Source organism: Pleuronectes platessa, chromosome 2, assembly GCF_947347685.1.
Source record: "Pleuronectes platessa chromosome 2, fPlePla1.1, whole genome shotgun sequence".
NCBI lineage: Eukaryota > Metazoa > Chordata > Actinopteri > Pleuronectiformes > Pleuronectidae > Pleuronectes > Pleuronectes platessa.
Window position 1 is genome coordinate 4693296 of NC_070627.1, and position 19107 is coordinate 4712402.

Genomic DNA, 19107 nt, shown 5'->3' on the forward strand with positions numbered 1-19107 from the left:
ATGCCGGAGTGTGTGTCGGTGCCGGAGTTCGTGCATGAGGTGCAGGAGGACTGGAGCTCCCCCACCACCTCCTCCTTCACCTCCAGGATGATGAGCTGCAGGAACACGGTCTACCTGCTGGAGGAGGTCAGTACTAGAGGAGGAGGAGGAGGAGGAGGTGTGAGGAGGTGGTGTCACTCAGTCAGGAGCTTTCATGTTTCCTCATGAATGAAACACACAGGAAGTCACATGATTACTTTGTCTTCTATCTCATATTCAGGGCCGAACCAAACAGCTCGAGGGCCCTCAGGGCAAAAACGAGCTGCTGGGGCCCCCCGTGTTCTCGACATAGAAACTCTACGCCCACTAGCATTTTGCTGTACCAAACTTAATCATGTAATGTCCAGCAACACAGTTATGACCTTTAACCCGAGCATAGGTCTAATAACCCGGAATGTATGAAAGTACCTGGAGATTCACAATAAATACATTTCAATGTTTCCCACAGAATTCGATCAATCTGTGGTGGGAGCTGCTGGGAGGCATCGCTCTCATGCACAACAGAGCCAAACACACGAGGGACCTCTGGGATCTTAAATCTTATATGAGTGTGTAAAAATGTGGTTCATTATGAAACAGTGGTGGGACACATTAGACACGGCTGGCTGCCACTGTCTAAATAATGAATGGCAAACAAGATATCTCCGAATACAAGATCTGGGCGGCACGGTGGTGCAGTGGTTGGTACAGTCGCTCCGTACACTGATTCTGTGTCAGCCTTGTGACCAGTCCAGGGTTTACACTGAGTTAATACAATGTCTCGTGAAGTTTACCGATCAGCTGCTTTGGTAGCAGACGCCGAACGTTAGCAAACAACTCACAAGGCTTTAAGATGAAATATGTGAATATGTTTTATCTTTTCTTTAACTCTCCCGGTGGAGTTAATAAAACCCGGAGCTGTCCAAACCCAATGTCAGCAACTCTCCTAGTTAACATGCTGTTATGTGCATTGTTATTATTATTATATTCAATTTCTGCTGATAGATCCAGTTAAATCCTACTCGTTGCTTCTTTAAACCAGTAGGCCCCCAGCCCCCCAAAACACACACACACCCACACCAACACACACACCAACACACACACCAACACACACACACACTTGGAGTCATTGACCTGCAGACCCTCAGATCTCTGACTAACCTCAAAAACATGCTGTCAAGCCGTGCCCCCCTGACCCCCCCCCCCTGCTGCCGCCCCAGTTTTACCCCCAACAGAGTTGGCATATGTTACCAAGGGAGCAGATTACATCTCATTAGTATTCATTGTTATCGTGAATCTTAATGAGGAGGAGCCAGAGAGATTATTGGTAATGAGGATATGAGGTGAACTGCAGCTTGGACTCAGAAAGATGAAGATTACAACTTTCATTAGAATCTTAATTTTGTTAACATGAAAAGAAACCAGTGATCTGAGGCTCCGGTTTTCTTTTGAGGACTTTTTCTAAACCAACCAGCTTCATTTATCAGACGATGTGAAAAACCAGTTCAGAGAAAGAACTGGTTTATATATTTATATAAATAGGAAGTAAATAATAGGACATTGGAGGAGATATAGATAAACTCTTATCCCAGACATCGTGCTGTTGGTAGAAGAGGTTTGTCAGAGAAAGAAGAATGAATGAAGGTGGTGGTAGTAGAATACAGTGTCATCCTGACCAATGCAAACAATGATGTCACTGTGCAAACTCCTCCCCCTGATAGAGGCCACCAAAACAAATAGTAAAATCAAAGCACATATTCAAATTGTCAACATTTGATTAAACATATTAGTGCCTGTTTTGATGTATTATTATTATTTTTTATAATAACTAAATTAATGTATCAACTGTTTTGTGTGTGTGTGTGTGTGTCTGTGTTTGTGTGTGTGTGTGTGTGTGTGTGTGTTTGTGTGTGCGTGTATGTGTGTGTTTGTGTGTGTGTGTGTGTGTTTATTTAGGCTCTGGACAGTGACCGTCTGGTGTTGCAGAAAATGAAGAAAGCTTCTAAAGCCAAATATACTTCAGGACAAGGTACACACACACACAGACACACACACACACACACACACACACACACACACAGACACACACACACACACATGCACACAAAAAAACACACATGCACACAGATCTCTGCACTGACACTGTCTCTCTCTCTCTCAGAACACGTCTCTCACCTGGAGCAGTACATTCATTCGATGGAGAAGCTGTCGGTCAACTGTCACTCAAACGGAGAGTCCGAGGTTGGCTCCGCCTTCTATCGTCTGGCGGACTTTTCCAAAGAGCTCGTGTCTCCGATGAAGAACCTGGTGAGTGACACATTCACATGAAGCTCGGTAGAAGGATGTTGTTTCAGTCAGAGAGGAACCTTCTAAAATGTGGTGCAGATCCAGGAATTATTTTATAACTGAATATGGGGTTGAATGTGTGTGATTTTGTGTTAACGTTTGTGTGTGTGTGTGTGTGTGTGCAGCTAAAGAGCATGCTCCACAACATCCACTTCTTCCTGGACTCCCTGGTTAAAGGCGACCTGAGGGAGGTGAAGGGGGTGAGGAGCATCTTTTCCTTTACTGCGTTCTATTACTGCATCCTATTAGCTCCACGTGGCCTCCGGGTGGCGCTGTCTCTCACCCGTCTTTGTCCTCGTCTCCACAGGATCTGAAGAAACCTTTCGACAAAGCGTGGAGGGACTACGAGAGCAGATTGTAAGTGATCATAAAACATTCAAGGTTTTTTTTCTCGGCTTCGCTCTTGAGGATTTGACGAATGTGACGTTAATAATACGTTATAATCCAGCACTACAGTTCTTTGTTCACGCACCTGAAAGAACTCTGTCTGTAAAGATGGGTTCAGCTAAACACACACGAGGTCTCACACGTCGTGTTTTGCAGTAAGCAGGTGGAGAAGGAGAAGAGGGAGTTGGCTCGTCAGTACGGGATGGTGAGGAACGAGGTGAGCGGGGGGGAGATCGCCGAGGAGCTGGAGAAGGAGAGACGCTCGTTCCAACTGAGCATGTGTGAGGTCAGACTCACACACACACAAAAACACTCACACACACACACACACACAAACCTTGCTCTCCTCCTAACTCCGTCACATTCACCTGAGGGAACAATCCCAATTCTCTCCTTTGATTATTCCTCGATCCTTTCCCAGGAAGTGCTTCCAGCTCCGGATGAAATGGAAGGATGTAAATGAAGGAATTGGAATGCTGCCCACTCATTTTTTTCCTTCTCTCTCTTCCTCTCCTTTTTTTGTCTTCTTATGTCTCCAGTGACAGTCAGTTGCTGGAGGCATTGTGTTTTGGGGTTGTCCGTCTGTCCGCCCCATTCTTGTGGGCATGATATCTAAAGAACGCCTTCAGGGAATTTGATCAAATTTGGTACAAATGTTTAGTCCGGCTCATGCACTTTGATTCTGGAGGTCAAAGGTCACAGTGACCGTTCTCTCTCTATTGCTCCTCTTGATCATCGTCCCCCACACTTCACCTTAAACTCATCCATCACTTCCAAAACACGTAAACACACATCGTCTCTCTCTTCTCTCTCAGTATCTGATTAAGGTCAATGAGATAAAGACAAAGAGAGGAGTTGACCTGCTGCAGAACCTCATCAAACACTACCACAGCCACAACAAGTAAGGACACGCAAACACGCTATCAGGCATACGTGTTGTAAAAATACATGATTTACTGTATCTGTATCTGTGTGTGTGTGTGTGTGTGTTTGTGTGTGTAGTTTCCTGCTGGAGTGTGTTTCCACCACTGAGCGGTTGAAGCAGTACATTGAGGAGCTGAACGGAGTCCTGACCACGGTACGACCAACAGAGAGAAATAAAACCCAGAACCAAGCTAGAGTCACCCGGTCTGTGAGCTGTCGCTTTTGAGTTTGACATTTTGTTCAGCGCCATCTTGTTTTATTTTATTTAAAGGAGCGGGGGGAGGAGCCTGACACCCACCTACACCTGCACCCATTTGACGGTACTAGCTGTCAATCACAATTCCTGGACCCAAAGCATACAGTGCTTATTTTCTAATTGACTCAAAGTGGAGCATAATTTCCTAAATGACGATGACTTGAAAGTAGAGATTGAGACATAAACTCCTTAGGAAAATGTCAAATAGTTTTTCTTCTATCTTAATTTTTTTTGCAACCAGTAGAGTCGCCCTCTGCTGGTCATCTGAGAGAAGGTTTCAGACATGGTGCAGGTCGCAGGTGGAGGTGGGCGTGTGTTATCCTCAAGCTCTCAGTCAGGCTCCACCCCCTGATCCTCCTGAAACCAGGATGGCTCAGGACAAAATGTAAAAAATGTTGGCCCTTGGTTTCAATAATAGAAAATAAAAAAAACTCTCACTGCACTTGATAAACAAAGTTATTCAGATGCTTTTAGTTTGATAACATCGCGTCAGCTTGGATCAGTGAAACCACTCGTGAGCAGCAGGGCTCAGGTGAACTGTTGTGTGTCTGCAGGTGAAGCAGCGTCATGAAGACGAGAAGAAACAACTGTGTTCTCTCAGAGATCAGCTGAGGCCGGTCGTCCACACGGAGCAGGTCAGACACACAAACACGGATATGATAACACTGTCCAACAGGATATTAAACTTTGTGTGTCTGTGTGTGTGTGTGTGTGTGTGTGTGTAGGACTCGCTGCCTAAGCAGGTGTACAGTATGCATCAGCTGCTGGGAGACAAACATTACGGAACAGAACGATCAGGATTCCTCTACAAGAAGAGTGACGGGTAAAAACACAACACAATAAACTGCTGAAGATCAACACTAGTCGCAAAACAACTAAAACTGACTCTGTTTGTGTTTCAGGTTGAGGAAAATGTGGCAGAAAAGGAAATGTTCCGTTCATAACTGTTACCTGACGATCGCACATGCTACTGTGAGCTCACCTTGTGTGTGTGTGTGTGTGTGTGTGTGTGTGTGTGTGTGTGTTAGCTGTTACCTTTGACCTTCAATTATAATTCCAAGGAAATGACGCAGCAGGAAGTTTCAGATAAACCCAAGTGTACCTGTTGAATTTGATCTCATTGATAATCGTTGGACTAACGTGTTCATGTGATTTTTATACAAAGTAAACATTCTTTACTGCTGCTGCTTCACATTAAAAGCACGTGACTGATGAAACCTCGGGAGGCTCTTATTGTGAAGCAGCCACAGAAAAGCATTGTACATTTCTCACATATACAAAATAAGACAGTGGCTGATTTTAACATTTGACACTGATGGAATATGGAACAAGAATGAGCAGCAGTGTATACTTTGATAATCGATCAATCATTTTTTTATGTTCTGTAGTGATTGATTATGAAAATATATGAAAACATAATCAGATGCTTAATCACTATTGACAGTTGCAGCCGTATATATATATAAATATATATATGTGTGTTTGTGTATATACACCTCAAACTCTCTTCTGTCTGTCTCAGCCGAATAAACCTCCGACCAGACTCAACCTACTCACCTGTCAGGTTAAACCCAGCGTGGAGGACAAGAAATGCTTTGACCTGATCTCTCGTAAGAAACACACACACACACACATGCGCACACACACACACACACACACACACACAACGAACACACCGAACACACGTGCGCACACAATTACAAATTGGTGTTATATATAACAAAACCTTTGTCCTCCAGATAATCGGACGTATCACTTCCTGGCTGAAGATGAAGCTGAGTGTGTGGCGTGAGTAACAACTAAATAAACTTTATTGACAGAGTCTGAAAGTGGAATCATCCTGTAGGTTGATAATCATAAGATGTGTGTGTGTGTGTGTGTGTGTTTGTGTGTGTTTGTGTGTGTTCAGCTGGATCTCGGTGCTCAGTAACAGTAAGCAGGAGGCTCTGAGCGTGGCCCTGGACGGGGGGAGGCTGGATGGAGGAGGAGAGGAGAGCAGCGTGGAGGATCTGACCCGCGCCATCACCGACGACGTCAGGCGGATGCCAGGGAACAACAGCTGCTGCGACTGTGGAGCTCCGGGTAATCCCTGTCAATCAATCAATCAATCAATCAATCAATCTATCAATCAATCAATCAATCAATCAATAAATGTATTTTTATTAGTGAAACTAAATCATTTAATCTGTGACAGCTGTAACAGGTGAAAACTCTTTGTTCTAATTTCTCAGAATGTGAGTAATTTACAACCTTTTGTAAAAAAGTAAAATGCAGCTTATTAAATATCAAAGGTCAAATCAAAGTTTACACTCTACCTAGAACAATCAACAAATGTTTAATGTTGAATATAATATATGTTTCTCTCTCTCTCTGTAGATCCTGGATGGCTCTCGACCAACCTGGGGATCCTGACCTGTATCGAGTGTTCAGGGATCCACAGGGAGATGGGGGTCCACGTGTCCAGGATCCAGTCTCTGAGTCTGGACAGCCTGGGGACCTCAGACCTGCTGGTATATGAACTTACAGTAGACAAAGGTCAAAGGTCACGGTGTCCTCATGTGAGTCACACAGTGATCCTCTCTCTCTTTCTTTCAGTTGGCCAGGAATGTTGGTAACTCTGGTTTTAACGAAATCCTGGAGGCGAACCTGCTGAGTCCGTCTCTGAAGCCGTCTCAACACAGTCACATGTAAGACAAACACACACAGTTGTGTGTCTTTCTGCTGTTGTCATACTGTCGTTCATTGTGGTGAATTTGATGCTGTGTGTTGGTGCCGTGCAGGACGGAGCGTAAAGACTTCATCATGCTCAAGTACCAGGACGTGCATTTTGTGAGGCGGAGTCCCAGCTCCACTGCAACGCTGCGACTCGGCCTGCAGGAGGCGACCAAGAGCTGCGACATCTACAGTTTGATTCAGCTGCACGCTCAGAGGATGGAGCTGAGCCAGCCGCTGCACACACACATTCAGGTACACACACAGTTGTATACACATACAGTATACACACACACAAAGGGTATATACACATATACACACAAGCAAAGTTTAACCCACGATAAACACACAGTCTGTTTCCATGCTGACAGGAAAAAGGGGAGACTGCGCTCCATCTCGCCGTCCTATTGGCCGACAGGACGTCACTGCACATCCTGGACTTCCTTGCTCAGAACTGGTCAGTCGATGTTCAGCAGTTATTACAACTCATTTTTTTGTTAGTGTGTGTTTAACCATGTGTGTGTCTTTTGTGTTGTTTTTTTTACAGCTCCAACGTTGACATGCCGACGTCATCAGGGAACACAGCGCTGCACTACAGCTGTCTGCACAACAAGAGCGACTGTGTGAAGCTGCTGCTGAGAGCCCGTGCCAACTCACACATCAGTAATACAAACACACACATGTCATACATGCTAACACACTTCATTAGGAATAGACTGTGTACGATGCAGGGCCACTTTTACAAACGTACTCATAATGACAAATCTATTTTCCTGAAAGTTATGTTGATGACCGAAGACACATAGTAAGTTTCATATTTTAACTGTGTGTGTGTGTGTGTGTGTGTGTGTGTGTGTGTGTGTGTGTGTGTGTGTGAACAGAGAATGAGTTGGGAGAGACAGCCCTGGACATGAGCCGCAGGTTGAAGCACAGCCACTGTGAGGCGCTGGTGAGTTCATCAAAGTCATATTACACTGCTTCAATGTTACTGTTTATGTCGACTTACCGTGTGTGTGTGTGTGTGTGCAGCTGCAGCAGGCCCAGTCCAACCAGTTTGACCATCACATCCATGTGGAGTACGAGTGGCGGCTTCGTCATGACGACCTCTACGACAGTGATGACGACTTCGATGACAGGGTAACCATGGGAACTGAAGGGCTGCTGTTTTATATGATTTATTTTTATCTCCTCATAAATATTTTGGCAGAATTTCTTCAGGTTTTGTTTTTCACATCACGTCTCTGCTCTCACTCTGAACATTGATAGATTATTGATGAAAACAGGGATAACAGCAGTAATACATCCAATAATTGTGTTAATCTGTTCCCTTCCCGTTTCAGAATGGGCCAGTGAAGAAGGAGCGCACCTCCTCCTCCTCCTTCACCTCCTCCTTCTCCTTCACCTCCCGTCCGTTCAGCTTCAGTCAGTCCCTGTCCTCCGCTGGGGCTCCGCCCTCCTCAGCTGGAGCAGGAGCGCCGGGCGGAGGAGGTCTGCTCAGCGTGGGGAGGAGGCTCGCCATGGCCATGGACCTCCACAGCCGGGCCACTGGCACCGCTCCGAGCCCCCCCCCACCTCCGCCATCTTCTCCGGCTCCCCCGCTGCCCCCCCGGGTCAAAGGTGAGACCAGATATTGATAATTATATTGCTATTCCCATTGAATGTCTCCACTTTCCACTGCTGACACGTTGTGGCCTAGGAGATGTTGACTCTTGGTTCTGGACTAAAATAATAAGAAGCCATTTTGTTTTAAAACCCCACAGGATGAATCTTTATGTCTTTATTGAGCCTCTTACTTTTTTCCATTTCCTTAGAGATCTGCTGAATGAATTGGCAGAACATTTTGCCCAATTGTGCAATTGTACATTTTTCTTCAATTGTTGTTAAAATGTCCCTGAAACTATTGATGGTTCTTCATAAAAGATCAATTATATTTGGGAGCCGATACAGATATGAGGGAGCAGAGGGTTTCTGATAATGATATATCATCAAATATATCTCTGCTCTGTCACTCAGCTCCCACTGTTCCTCCTCCTCCGCCTCCCGCTGGGGGGGAGGGATTTTGCGAGGACGATGAGGAAGGATTCTTCATCACGTCAGGAAGCAGGAAGTCCAACCCTGCCCCTCCCATCGCCGTCAGACACAAGAGGAGCTGCTCTGAGTCCAGCACGCACGGTAACATCTGAGAGACACACTGCAATTAATCTGTCAGAGGGATGCTGTGCAATTAACTGTGTGTGTGTGTGTGTGTGTGTGTGTGTGTGTGTAGATTACGGGTTGCCAACCAGTCCCAGGATCTACAGCGGTCCAGACTCCTCCTCCTTTAAGCAGTGTGTGTGAGTATCTGAGCCACAAACACACATTGTGTGTCACATTAAACACCTTAAACACATGATAGAGAACAAGGCCTCTGATTGGACCAGTAAAGGAATGATGATGTCATACTGGTCCAGATACCAAAAGGAAAGGTTTTAAAAGAGAACAAGCTATGAAAAGAATCAGACCATAATAATAATAATCTTAATTTAATGAACCCTTTTCAGGTCCAACAGTCTCCTTATGAAACCATACTTAAATTCACTAGATACACATTTTTCACACACACACTCACGCACACACAGACACACACACACAGACACCAGGCGTCTGGCCGAGGAGCTGAAGTTATGAGCAGATCTATAAATGAATTTATCATATCGAGCCATAGAAATCACCAGTTAGGTCTTAAAATCCCTTCTGGTCAGTGTGAAGAGGCTGGAGCAGGAGCGAGGGATCAGCTCATCTCTGGATTTTTGTTTCAGGTTGAATAAAAAGGCTTTTTCCAAGATGAGATAAAGAAACAAGATGGTGGTGATTCACTCTGGAAACATTCAAACTGAGGAGCACTGATGAAAACTACAGCTAATTTATTTATAGTTAAATCTCCAGCGATGAGCTGCAACAACATTATACATTTAACGTTTTTCCGTTAAATTTAGATTCAGTGAAGCTGAAGTTAGTTGTGTGGAACTGGAGAAACTCAGACTGTACTGACCTCTGGTGGAAAGAAGATGAATTAAAGATGTGATTTATTGAAAATCTCAGATAATAAACCTCTCTCCCTTGTCTCTCTCCCTCCCTCCCTCTCTCTCTCGTCTCTCCCTTCCTCTACTGCTCTATCTCCCTCTCACTCTCTCTCTCTGTGTCTCTCTCGCTCTCTGTCTCCCTATCTCTCTCGCTCTGTCTCCCTCTCTCTCTATCTATCTATCTCTCTCTCTCTCTATCTCCCTCTCACTCTCTCTCTCTCTGTCTTTCTCTCTCTCTATCTGTCTATCTCTCTCTCTCTTTGTCTCTCTCTCGCTCTCTGTCTCCCCCCCTCTCTCTCTCTGTGTCTGTCTCACTCTCTTCCCCCCCCCCCTCTCTCTCTCTCTCTCTGTGTCTCTCTCGCTCTCTGTCTCCCTATCTCTCTCCCTCTCTCTCTCTCGCTCTGTCTCCCTCTCTCTCTCTCTATCTATCTCTCTCTCTCTATCTCCCTCTCACTCTCTCTCTCTCTGTCTTTCTCTCTCTCTATCTGTCTATCTCTCTCTCTCTTTGTCTCTCTCTCGCTCTCTGTCTCCCCCCCTCTCTCTCTCTGTGTCTGTCTCACTCTCTTTCCCCCCCCCCTCTCTCTCTCTCTCTCTGTGCCTGTCTCCCTCTCTCTCTCTCTGCAGTCCATCTTCTCCTCTCAGCTCGCTGACTGAACGTCCTCACAGATCAGGTACTTCCTGTCCTGTAACATCCGTCTGTTTTATCCGTCCATCAGTCTGTTGAATCCATCCTGTGTAAATGAAGCTCCAGGGATCAGTGGAGCAACAAGAGATAAAATGAGTTCCTGTTGTTAATCCACTTACTTTCTCAAAACAGATTAGTTTATGTCTACTTTAATTGATTTACCATTTAATTGTGTAACTGTATGAATGATTAAACTTTTAGTTTTCAGCCAGAAAAACAAACAAAAATATCAAATTGAGTTACAATTGCTTTTTAAATAAGATATTTATAGATAATTAACTTTCTGTCCTGTTAACATCGCGACCCTGAAAATAACTTGATGTTTTCATGGTAACATTCTAATCTTATATTCCCTGTCTGAGGTTTTCGGAGGGCGGACAGTGACGGTAGCTCCTCCCACTTTCTGCACCCTGCCAGTAAAGCTCCGCCCAACGGATCTCCCACCAACCACCGTTCTCAAAGCTTTGAGAGTGACAGCCGAGGCCCCGCCCCCCTGCCGCTCCCTCGCAGATCAGTGGTAAGTTTATAAAAATCAAAACAACAAAAAAAACATGTTAAGGGTTCATTTCCAGAACATTACAGATTATGCTCTGTCCGATTGTTTCGTGTTAATTTGACCAATCACGTATCAGTTCACGTTCACCATGACAGTGACAACTGTTTCTCTAGGAACACAAATATCTATTTTCAATATAGATTTCAGTAGTTGGGACATTGTGAGTGTTACTCTCTGTCGTCCTTCAGCCTCGTGGTGCAGCGAGTCGACGTGTCCAGGCTCTGTACGACTGTCAGGCCGACCACCATGACGAGCTGAGCTTCATTGAGGGTCAGGTGCTGGTGCTCCTGGGACAGGAGGACCCCGATTGGTGGGTACGTATCGTCATCCTACGCTCTGATTGGTTCTGCCACTGGCGGGAGAGAGGAGCTCTTGTAATGAAGCCTCAGCTGATGTTGAGTTTTCTTATCTGATAAAAGAAGGGACGTGTCGAGAATAAAGTCGGAATGTGGAGATTTTATCATTTAGTTTGAATTTTTACTCTACATTTCAACTTCATTCGTAACTTCATTCCTTTAAACAGATGAGAAAAAATATTAAATATTTAGAAAAAGTGGAAATGTTGATAATTATGATTTAGTTTGACCTTAATCTCGACATTTCCACTTCATTCTTGACAATCCTGTTTTTAATTGTTCTTGATTCATATAATGTCCTTCATTCACTTTTCTGTAAATGTATCATAAATAAATTAATGTGTGTTTGTGTGTGTGTGTGTGTGTGTGTGTGTGTGTGTGTGTATGAAGCATGGTTACATCGAGGATGAGCCAGACCAGAGAGGATTGTTTCCGTCTTCCTTCGTCCAGCCGTTCTCAGAATGACATGAGGAAGCTGGACCAGGACTGGACCCCATCAGTCCCTGGACCAGCACAGATCTGAACCACGTCAGAGCCTGGAAAACCAAACCAGAACCAAACCGGAGCCACACCAGAGCCAAACCCGAGCCAAACCGGATCCGTAACGAGGTACAGCCAAAACCTCTGATCTTCGATGGACCAGGTTGGTGATCTGGTTCCGAGAAGCTCCAGCAAACACACAATCACTTGGACACGGAAAAACACAGAAACTGGACTAAACAACGAGACGGCCTCGCACAGACTGATCAGCCACAACTCAAGGTTGTTGGTGACTTTTATTAATTTATTTAAACTGAAAAGTTAACTAATATTTTATCAAGCACATGGGCCCAACAATCCAACGGACTTTTATTGTGAAGTTCATCTGAGCGACAGTTCTACGTTACTTTGAAGTCTTTGATCCTGTAGCAACTTCCTCCTCCTCTCAGGCCTCTGCTCTCAGTGAGGCCACAACCTGAGAGGCTGCGAGTTCTTTACTGGACCACATCTGAGGAATGAACACTGAAGACCAAAGGATAAAACGCAGATGTTTGTTGTAAAATCAGGTGAAGTCAGTTTCTGGAGCCGGATTTCACCTCGCTGAGCCGTCAGTTTGTAAACCTGGCCTTTGATTCTTCCAGCTGCCTTTGATGTCTCGAGATATCACAACACCTCAGTGTGAAAGTAGCACAGCACTAAACCGCCACTATTACGAAAGTGAAAAAACAGTTTCTAGTTAAAAGATGGTAATTTCTCATAATAACATTGTTCACAGCGTTGGAGAGTTGAAGTCGCGATTAAGACTTTTTAGTTCTGCAGCCACCAGGGGGCGATCAAAGGTCTACGGTCACTCGTGTATTCATTTCTATGACATTTAACCCATGATTGTCCAGGGCTTATGGGAAATGTTCATAAAAGGCAGTTAAAGCCTAAATATTGAATGAACAATGACATTAGATTCTAAACATACGAAGCAAGAAACGTGAACTACTTTTGAGATAAAACCTGGTTTCTCAAGGCAGAATATTCACTTATTTTAAATAGTTTAAATCAATCTGGTTCACTTCAACTCTCTTTTAAATATTTTCTTTTCATTACAAACCAAATATTCACGAATCAACAAGGAACTGTTTCATTACAAGAAACTTGTAAGAAGATTAATTGATTTGTTTTTATATCATGAAACTTAGATGTAGCAGGAAACACTAACTTCCTTATAAATGAAAAGTTTGGTGAAAAAAAAGCACAGTTCAGTGTAATGTATTAATGTGGAATGAGGGACTAATCGGCTAATTGGGGGAAAGAGATTTTGAGAATAACGTTGTAATGTTATGTCACAAAGTCATAATATTAGAAGAATTAAGTCTTAGTTTAATGAGAAAAAAATCGTAATATGATGAATTTAACAGAAAAAAATTTGTATTATGAGAACAAAAATCATGTGAGAAAATGAAGGGAATAATCTATTTAAAAGAAAACAGACAAGTCTCTAAATATAAAGAAAAATAACTCGTTAAAAAAACAGGTCTAATTAAAAAAAAAAATCATAATTTTACTAGAATAAAGTTGTAGAAAGTCAGAATTTAATGGATGTCATTATATAACAATAATGTCTTAATTTAAGAAGAAAAAAAGAAAGAATATTACGATCGGACTTTTCTCGTAAAATAACAGTTTTGTTCTCGAAATCTCACAATGTCTCTTTCTCCAATCTGGCCTGAATAAAAACTACACCGACATATATATGTGAACCCTCTGGGTTTGAGCGTTTCAACGTTTACTTCCAGAGTTGTTTGGTTTTTGGATTGAAAGAACACAAACAATGTTTTTTTTTTTCTTTATTTCATTCAAAGTGACAGTGGTGGGTTCATGTTGTTTTCTGTATTAAGTTGACATTCCAGTGCTTCTGTCTGTTTGGCTTCTAGGAATGAACGAACGAACGAATGAATAAATGAAGTGACGATCAGTCGGTTGTTTTCTAAAACGAATTGGACTTTTCTTTCTTTAATCAAACAGTCACAGTTTAAACACGATGAGCTGAATTAAAGCTATGGTAGCTGCACATACATGACACATACATGTTGTTTGGTCAATGGACGTCACTCTGATCTACATCTACAGATCACGTTCGACTGATCATTAGGAAATCACAAGCAGCTGATTGGTTGATGTGCACGTCCCTGCGCAGGGATTCTAACGAGCACAACTTTGGATTTAAACTCACAACAAAGCGGAGGAAATAAATCTGTTTACAACTTCAACAACTGCAAATCCCCAAACTTTGCATCCACATGTTAAATCCAGCTCAGGAAGCCGGAGCTGCTCTGTCATCGAGTGGCTGAGCTCAGGTGAACCGCAGTGTCTGATGTGTCACAGGTCGGGTTATAGAGACTTAACGGGAAAAGGATTGAACTCAGACTGCCCTGCCCTGCCCCCCCCCCCCCCCACAGCAGCCGGGCCGATGACACAGCAGCAGCCTCCAGATGATGATTCAGCATTCATGATTATTTATAAGGCCTCAGTCGGCTTCAGACAAGGTGCCGGGTGAGTTTCTGACAGCTGGAAACAGCCACCTCCCCTTGATGCAGATGTGCGGGGATGTGAGTGTAAGCTGGGATGGAACTTCTCCATTTCTAACTCTGTTTGAAGCAGACTGATCTTTACTAAACGTCTCAGAGGCGATTTCACACTGGTGGTTTGTATGAATCAGAGAGAAGACGAATCTCAGTGAGGGTGAGAAAAAAATATAAACTCCACAATGAGATGATTCTGAAATCCAGAAACAGATTTGTCGTACAAACATTACCATTAGAAGGGTTGTTTGCAAGATAAGATAGTTTGATAGTTTAACTTGTTTTATCACCAGGACAAGTCCGGTGTTATATTTGTGCCTCTTTCCTGAGCCAGCAATTTGAGATTTAGAGCTCAGGAAAAATATAGTTTGCAAACCAAATAAATAATGTTCTATTTTTTACAAAAACGATCCTGTGCGCAATGAAACCAATTTGCATGTTTACCGTTATCCATATTAACGTGCAATGATAACTCCTCTCATGCAGTTTCACTAGAATAAACTTTTGCTCTCCCTCATGACACCAAACAGCCAATCAGAATTCTTTGATTTTGGTTGTGGCACAAACATAACACCAGAGACAAGCGACTGTGTTTCTTAAAAGCAAGAGCAGTAAAGTTAAATATCTCTGCATCTTTGAGAGCATCTGATTCTCCACAAAATAAAACACCATTGTTAACTGTGTAATGAAAACATTGGACATATAACATGTTTAAGTCTTAAGACCAAATTCAAACTTTGTCTTTGTCCTACATGCTAACTTCAATGTGAAACTCATAGATTGTAAATAAAGATGGACAAAGCTCAAATATCCTGGATACAGGCCCCGGCCATCTTGGATGAGCGAGGTCATTTGGAGCATGAATCAGCACATTAGTGATTGTGGCGTCAACATCAAATCATTAAAAACAAAATTTGAGATAAGTTTAAAACATTCCAGTTATGGGGTTTGCCCTCTTGTGACACGTCGTCCATCTCTATAAACAGATATGGGACTTATATACATATATTGTGGGTGAAAGTTGAACTCGATGGGATTTGTGATTCAGAATCAAACTCGGTGTGAAAACGCCCTGAAACTCTCCGTAGTGCAAACAAAGCCACAAACATTTAGACGACTGATAATATTTTTTGTACATTCACAGTAGAGGTGAGAGGCCGCCGCTCTGCATGCTGGGATCTCCTGTGAGGAGGAGGCGCAGCAGTCAGGTGACCCGACTCCTCTGCTACTCGCTGGACTGCTCAGTCCTTCTTCATTCATGTGTTGGTTGGTTTTTGGTTTGGACTTCAAATTTTACTTTTTTGAAAGTACATTGCACTGCATCCACACTCACTGGGAACTGATTGTTTGACTTTGTCCTCGTCACGTTTTATTCGATAAATCTTTAGTCGTCTCCTCATCTTTGTCACTTCAGCTGAACCGAGACTCCGGAGTCGCGTCCGTCTGTGAAATGTTCTGGAAGTCAAACGTCTTCAGCTCTCTACAGTTAGTCTTGTTATTTGGCTTTGCCACTTTGTTATCTACAGGAGGCAGAAAACTGTGGTTAGAAAATGATTATCACGTTGGACTGTTCCTTAAAAAACATTCCTGCCCGCGGAAATCCTGCAGACTATCGTTTGATAACCAGAACCACAGGCTGAGGACCATATACGGTAACGACAGGAAGTGATGTTGCTTTAGGATCCAGATGTTCCAGTCTGAAAGGATCCTTCACGTCAGGACGGCTTGTGAAAGAAGAAAAATAAAATGGATGGATTATAAATGATATATAAAAAAAGGTCTCTTCTCGTGGTCGGACAGAGGGCGACTCAACAAGCACTCCTCCTTTCATTACTCCTTCATGACAAAGTGCTTTGATTAAAAAAAGAGGTTCTCCCTATATAACGTCTATAAAATCCAATAAAAAAGGATAAAAGTCTGTGGTTGTTTCCCCACTCAGAGCAAAACATGTGTGAGCGATCCACGCAGTCGCATGGAGAGTGGAGGGTCCCGAAGAACTGTCTGTTCTGTTTGTTCAAGTGAGGCTGCAGGGTGGGGTCTCCGATCCCCCCCCCCCCCCCCCCCAAAGCAGGTTTAGCTCCGTCCACAGTTTATCTCCAGATCCAAAACATCTGGCGTCAGTCTGCAAAAGCTGGAGGACCCATGTAAGTCTGTCAGCCAGATGATAGGTCAGTCAGTAGGTCTGTTTGGAGAGACGTTTTTCAGATAGAGCTCTGGAAAAGATTCATTCAAATTGGGTCTGGACCCTTTTCTGGAGTTTGTCTTTCACATATGAAGAACGCAGGACATTTTCTGGGTCGGACTCGTTCATGACAACATTCAAGCGAGGGGTGGAGCCTGGGTAGAGCAGCAACGTCAACTGAGATATTTTTATTCTTTAGGGAATTTACCGTTTCGCGTCCCTCACATGGTAGAAATGTAACGGGGCCACTTGCCCACTGGGAATTGTCCTGCTGTTCTCTCATATGATCTCCACCTGACATTTTCCAGACGTTTGATTCGTGGGCTGCCAGGAAAGGTTCTTGAAAAGGTCCGAAGCAACTGACTTGGAGTCTTGGACACTCGCGTTCTCACATAGAGCCGCTCAGAGTTCAGAGCATGTCTGAGAGCAGCTTGTCTGCAGGTCAGGTCTGTTGTTCAGTCCACTGGTCTGCAGGTCTGTGGTCGGGAAGCACATCGCTCTGTGGGTTGATGGGTCCGTCAGTAAATCTCTGTAGTCAGGTCAGTCTGTCGGTCGGCGGGTCAGTCGTCGTCGTGTCACAGGTGCAGACTGATCTTTCCTTCCTTGGCGAGCTGTTGAATGACCTGGATCTCAAAGTCGGCGCTGTGGACGCCGGTCTTCCTGAAGGCCCCGGCATTACGGTTCTCTTCCCAGTAGTGATGCCAGTTCCCCTGTTTGTCGGCCCCATAACCAAACACTGACACCTGAACACAGAGAAGAGAAGAAGCCAGGACATGATGAACAGTCACTGAGCATCCTGCATCTGTGCAAGTGATGAAACTTTTTATAATGTTTATTATATCACTTTATAAACACAGGCGGAGATTCTAGCTTGTGTGCAAAACAAAGTTGATATTTGGACTCGTCCCTCCTACCTGGTCACAGGTGTGCAGAGCAAAGATGATGGCCAGCATCCCGGTGGAGGGGTAACGACCGTGGTGCTCGGTCCAGTGATCGTGGACGTATTTAAAGAACACCGGGTTCATCACCAGAACCTGTGCACACACACACACACAAACCCACACACACACACACCACGGTCAGCTTTCACGTGTCAGCTTTCATTGGCTCTCAGAACCGTTTTCATGGGTTTTTATAAACAACTGAAAAATCTGAACTAAAACTTTGTTTCAGAACGTGATTCAAATTTATCGACAGCATGTGGACAGATCTGTTTTGTTATGAAGCCGTAGAGACTTGTTGAGTCAAAGCAAACTTTAAACATTAAAACGAGACTGACGGAGTAAAAGCATCAACAGCAGAAGATAAACAGTCAGAGTATTTATTTTACCTTGTCTTTATCAGCCTCCACTCGGTCTTTAACCCTCATGTAGGTCCTGAACACACACACACACACACACACACAGTTTGTGTAAGTTCACATTTTGTTCTGTCTTATTTAAATATTAATACACTCTAGTCACTGTATATGACTGTAATAACTTAGCCGAAATATCTATAAATGAAAATGACAGTAAAAGAATGATTGAAAATACTTATTTACAAAAACAGAATTTTTTTTTACATAAAATGTGAAAATAAATACACCTTTTTTTCTCTGTTTATTCTGTCAAATAAATATTTGTATCGAACATAAGAGCTTGAATGTGAATTATATTCTATGCTAATTTCAGCCTATGAATAAATCTGTTGGGATCTAATATTAAGTAATTTGTATACATGTGGATGAGTATAAATATTATATATGGACAATACATTTTAACTGGAATGTTTCATACGTGTATATTTCATGTACTTCTGTTATTAACTGTGATAGATCTTGTGGGATTATGTGTTTTAATACAGTATAGAATGATATGATTATATTTATTTAGATGATAGACTGTTATATATTCATTACATTTGACATTGACATTGTTTATGTATGATGAATATATTTCTCTCTCTTCATATATTCGTGGAAGTTGGAGTAGATTTAGTGTTCGTACATTTTGACCTCGCCGGTGGACAAGGCGCTGGTCAGCCACTCCAGGTCTCTCAGTTTGAACGGCAGCAGGACGAGGCTCTCTCCCTGCCCCATGTCCACCGCGCTCTCCGGGTACAGGAGGTGATGCGTCGTCCGACTCCCGACATCTTTCTCAAACCCTCGAGTCACTGCCTTGTTCATCCTGAAAAAGGGGAAGACAAGGAGAGGAAGATGAGGAGATGAAGACGAGGAGATGGTAAATGTAGGCATGTGTTTGAACGCGTGTCCAAATGTACCGGATCACGGAGTTGTGGGAGTTGATCAGGTCGCCGTGTCCGGACTCTCGCAGGTTGCCAGAGTTGCCGACCACCGCACAACGACGGCAGAGCGAGGGGAGGGGCTTGAAGTCCACGGTGGGCGAAGAAATGACCTTGAACATCTCTGACATCACTTCCTCTAGAGTTGTGGAGTTACCTGACCGTTGAAGACCCTGTGAAGGAGCGAAGCATAAATCACATAATTTTTTCACTTTGGCTCGATTTGACTTTTTATATCTACAATGTGAAACCACCTCTATATAATATGAAAAATACACTTTTCATCA

The 19107-nt window shown here is 43.5% G+C and overlaps 2 protein-coding genes across 7 annotated transcripts in view; one reads left to right on the forward strand and one right to left on the reverse strand.

Moving 5' to 3' along the window:
* unm_sa1614 (un-named sa1614) lies at positions 1–14178 on the forward strand. The gene is made up of 28 exons (XM_053436044.1): positions 1–126; positions 1975–2047; positions 2180–2325; positions 2490–2564; positions 2672–2721; positions 2908–3037; positions 3567–3652; positions 3754–3829; positions 4486–4566; positions 4657–4754; positions 4834–4903; positions 5454–5541; positions 5671–5719; positions 5841–6013; positions 6308–6441; positions 6527–6618; positions 6712–6898; positions 7015–7100; positions 7191–7306; positions 7525–7592; positions 7673–7780; positions 7984–8260; positions 8657–8815; positions 8910–8976; positions 10330–10376; positions 10753–10907; positions 11135–11260; positions 11693–14178. Exons 1-28 carry the CDS (start codon positions 1–3, stop codon positions 11765–11767), a joined length of 3018 nt encoding a protein of 1005 aa, XP_053292019.1. The 3' UTR covers positions 11768–14178.
* Positions 13344–19107, reverse strand: part of st3gal8 (ST3 beta-galactoside alpha-2,3-sialyltransferase 8) — a 17871-nt gene continuing 12107 nt past the window's right edge. For all 6 annotated transcript variants that reach the window (XM_053436057.1, XM_053436101.1, XM_053436093.1 and 3 more), the window contains 5 exons: positions 18800–18993; positions 18526–18705; positions 17868–17913; positions 17452–17571; positions 13344–17280 (listed from right to left, as the gene is read on the reverse strand). In XM_053436057.1, coding sequence (XP_053292032.1) covers positions 17113–17280; positions 17452–17571; positions 17868–17913; positions 18526–18705; positions 18800–18993 — 708 coding nt within the window. In that variant the 3' untranslated portion in view covers positions 13344–17112. The remainder of the gene's footprint in view (positions 17281–17451; positions 17572–17867; positions 17914–18525; positions 18706–18799; positions 18994–19107) is intronic.

Bases quoted from the DNA above. Each gene is read 5' to 3' on its own strand.
- unm_sa1614 (XM_053436044.1), top strand. From the start codon at position 1: ATGCCGGAGTGTGTGTCGGTGCCGGAGTTCGTGCATGAGGTGCAGGAG. The intron at 5,542-5,670 runs GTAAGAAACACA...TTTGTCCTCCAG, and splicing joins ATGCTTTGACCTGATCTCTC to ATAATCGGACGTATCACTTC. The intron at 11,261-11,692 runs GTACGTATCGTC...GTGTGTATGAAG, and splicing joins AGGAGGACCCCGATTGGTGG to CATGGTTACATCGAGGATGA.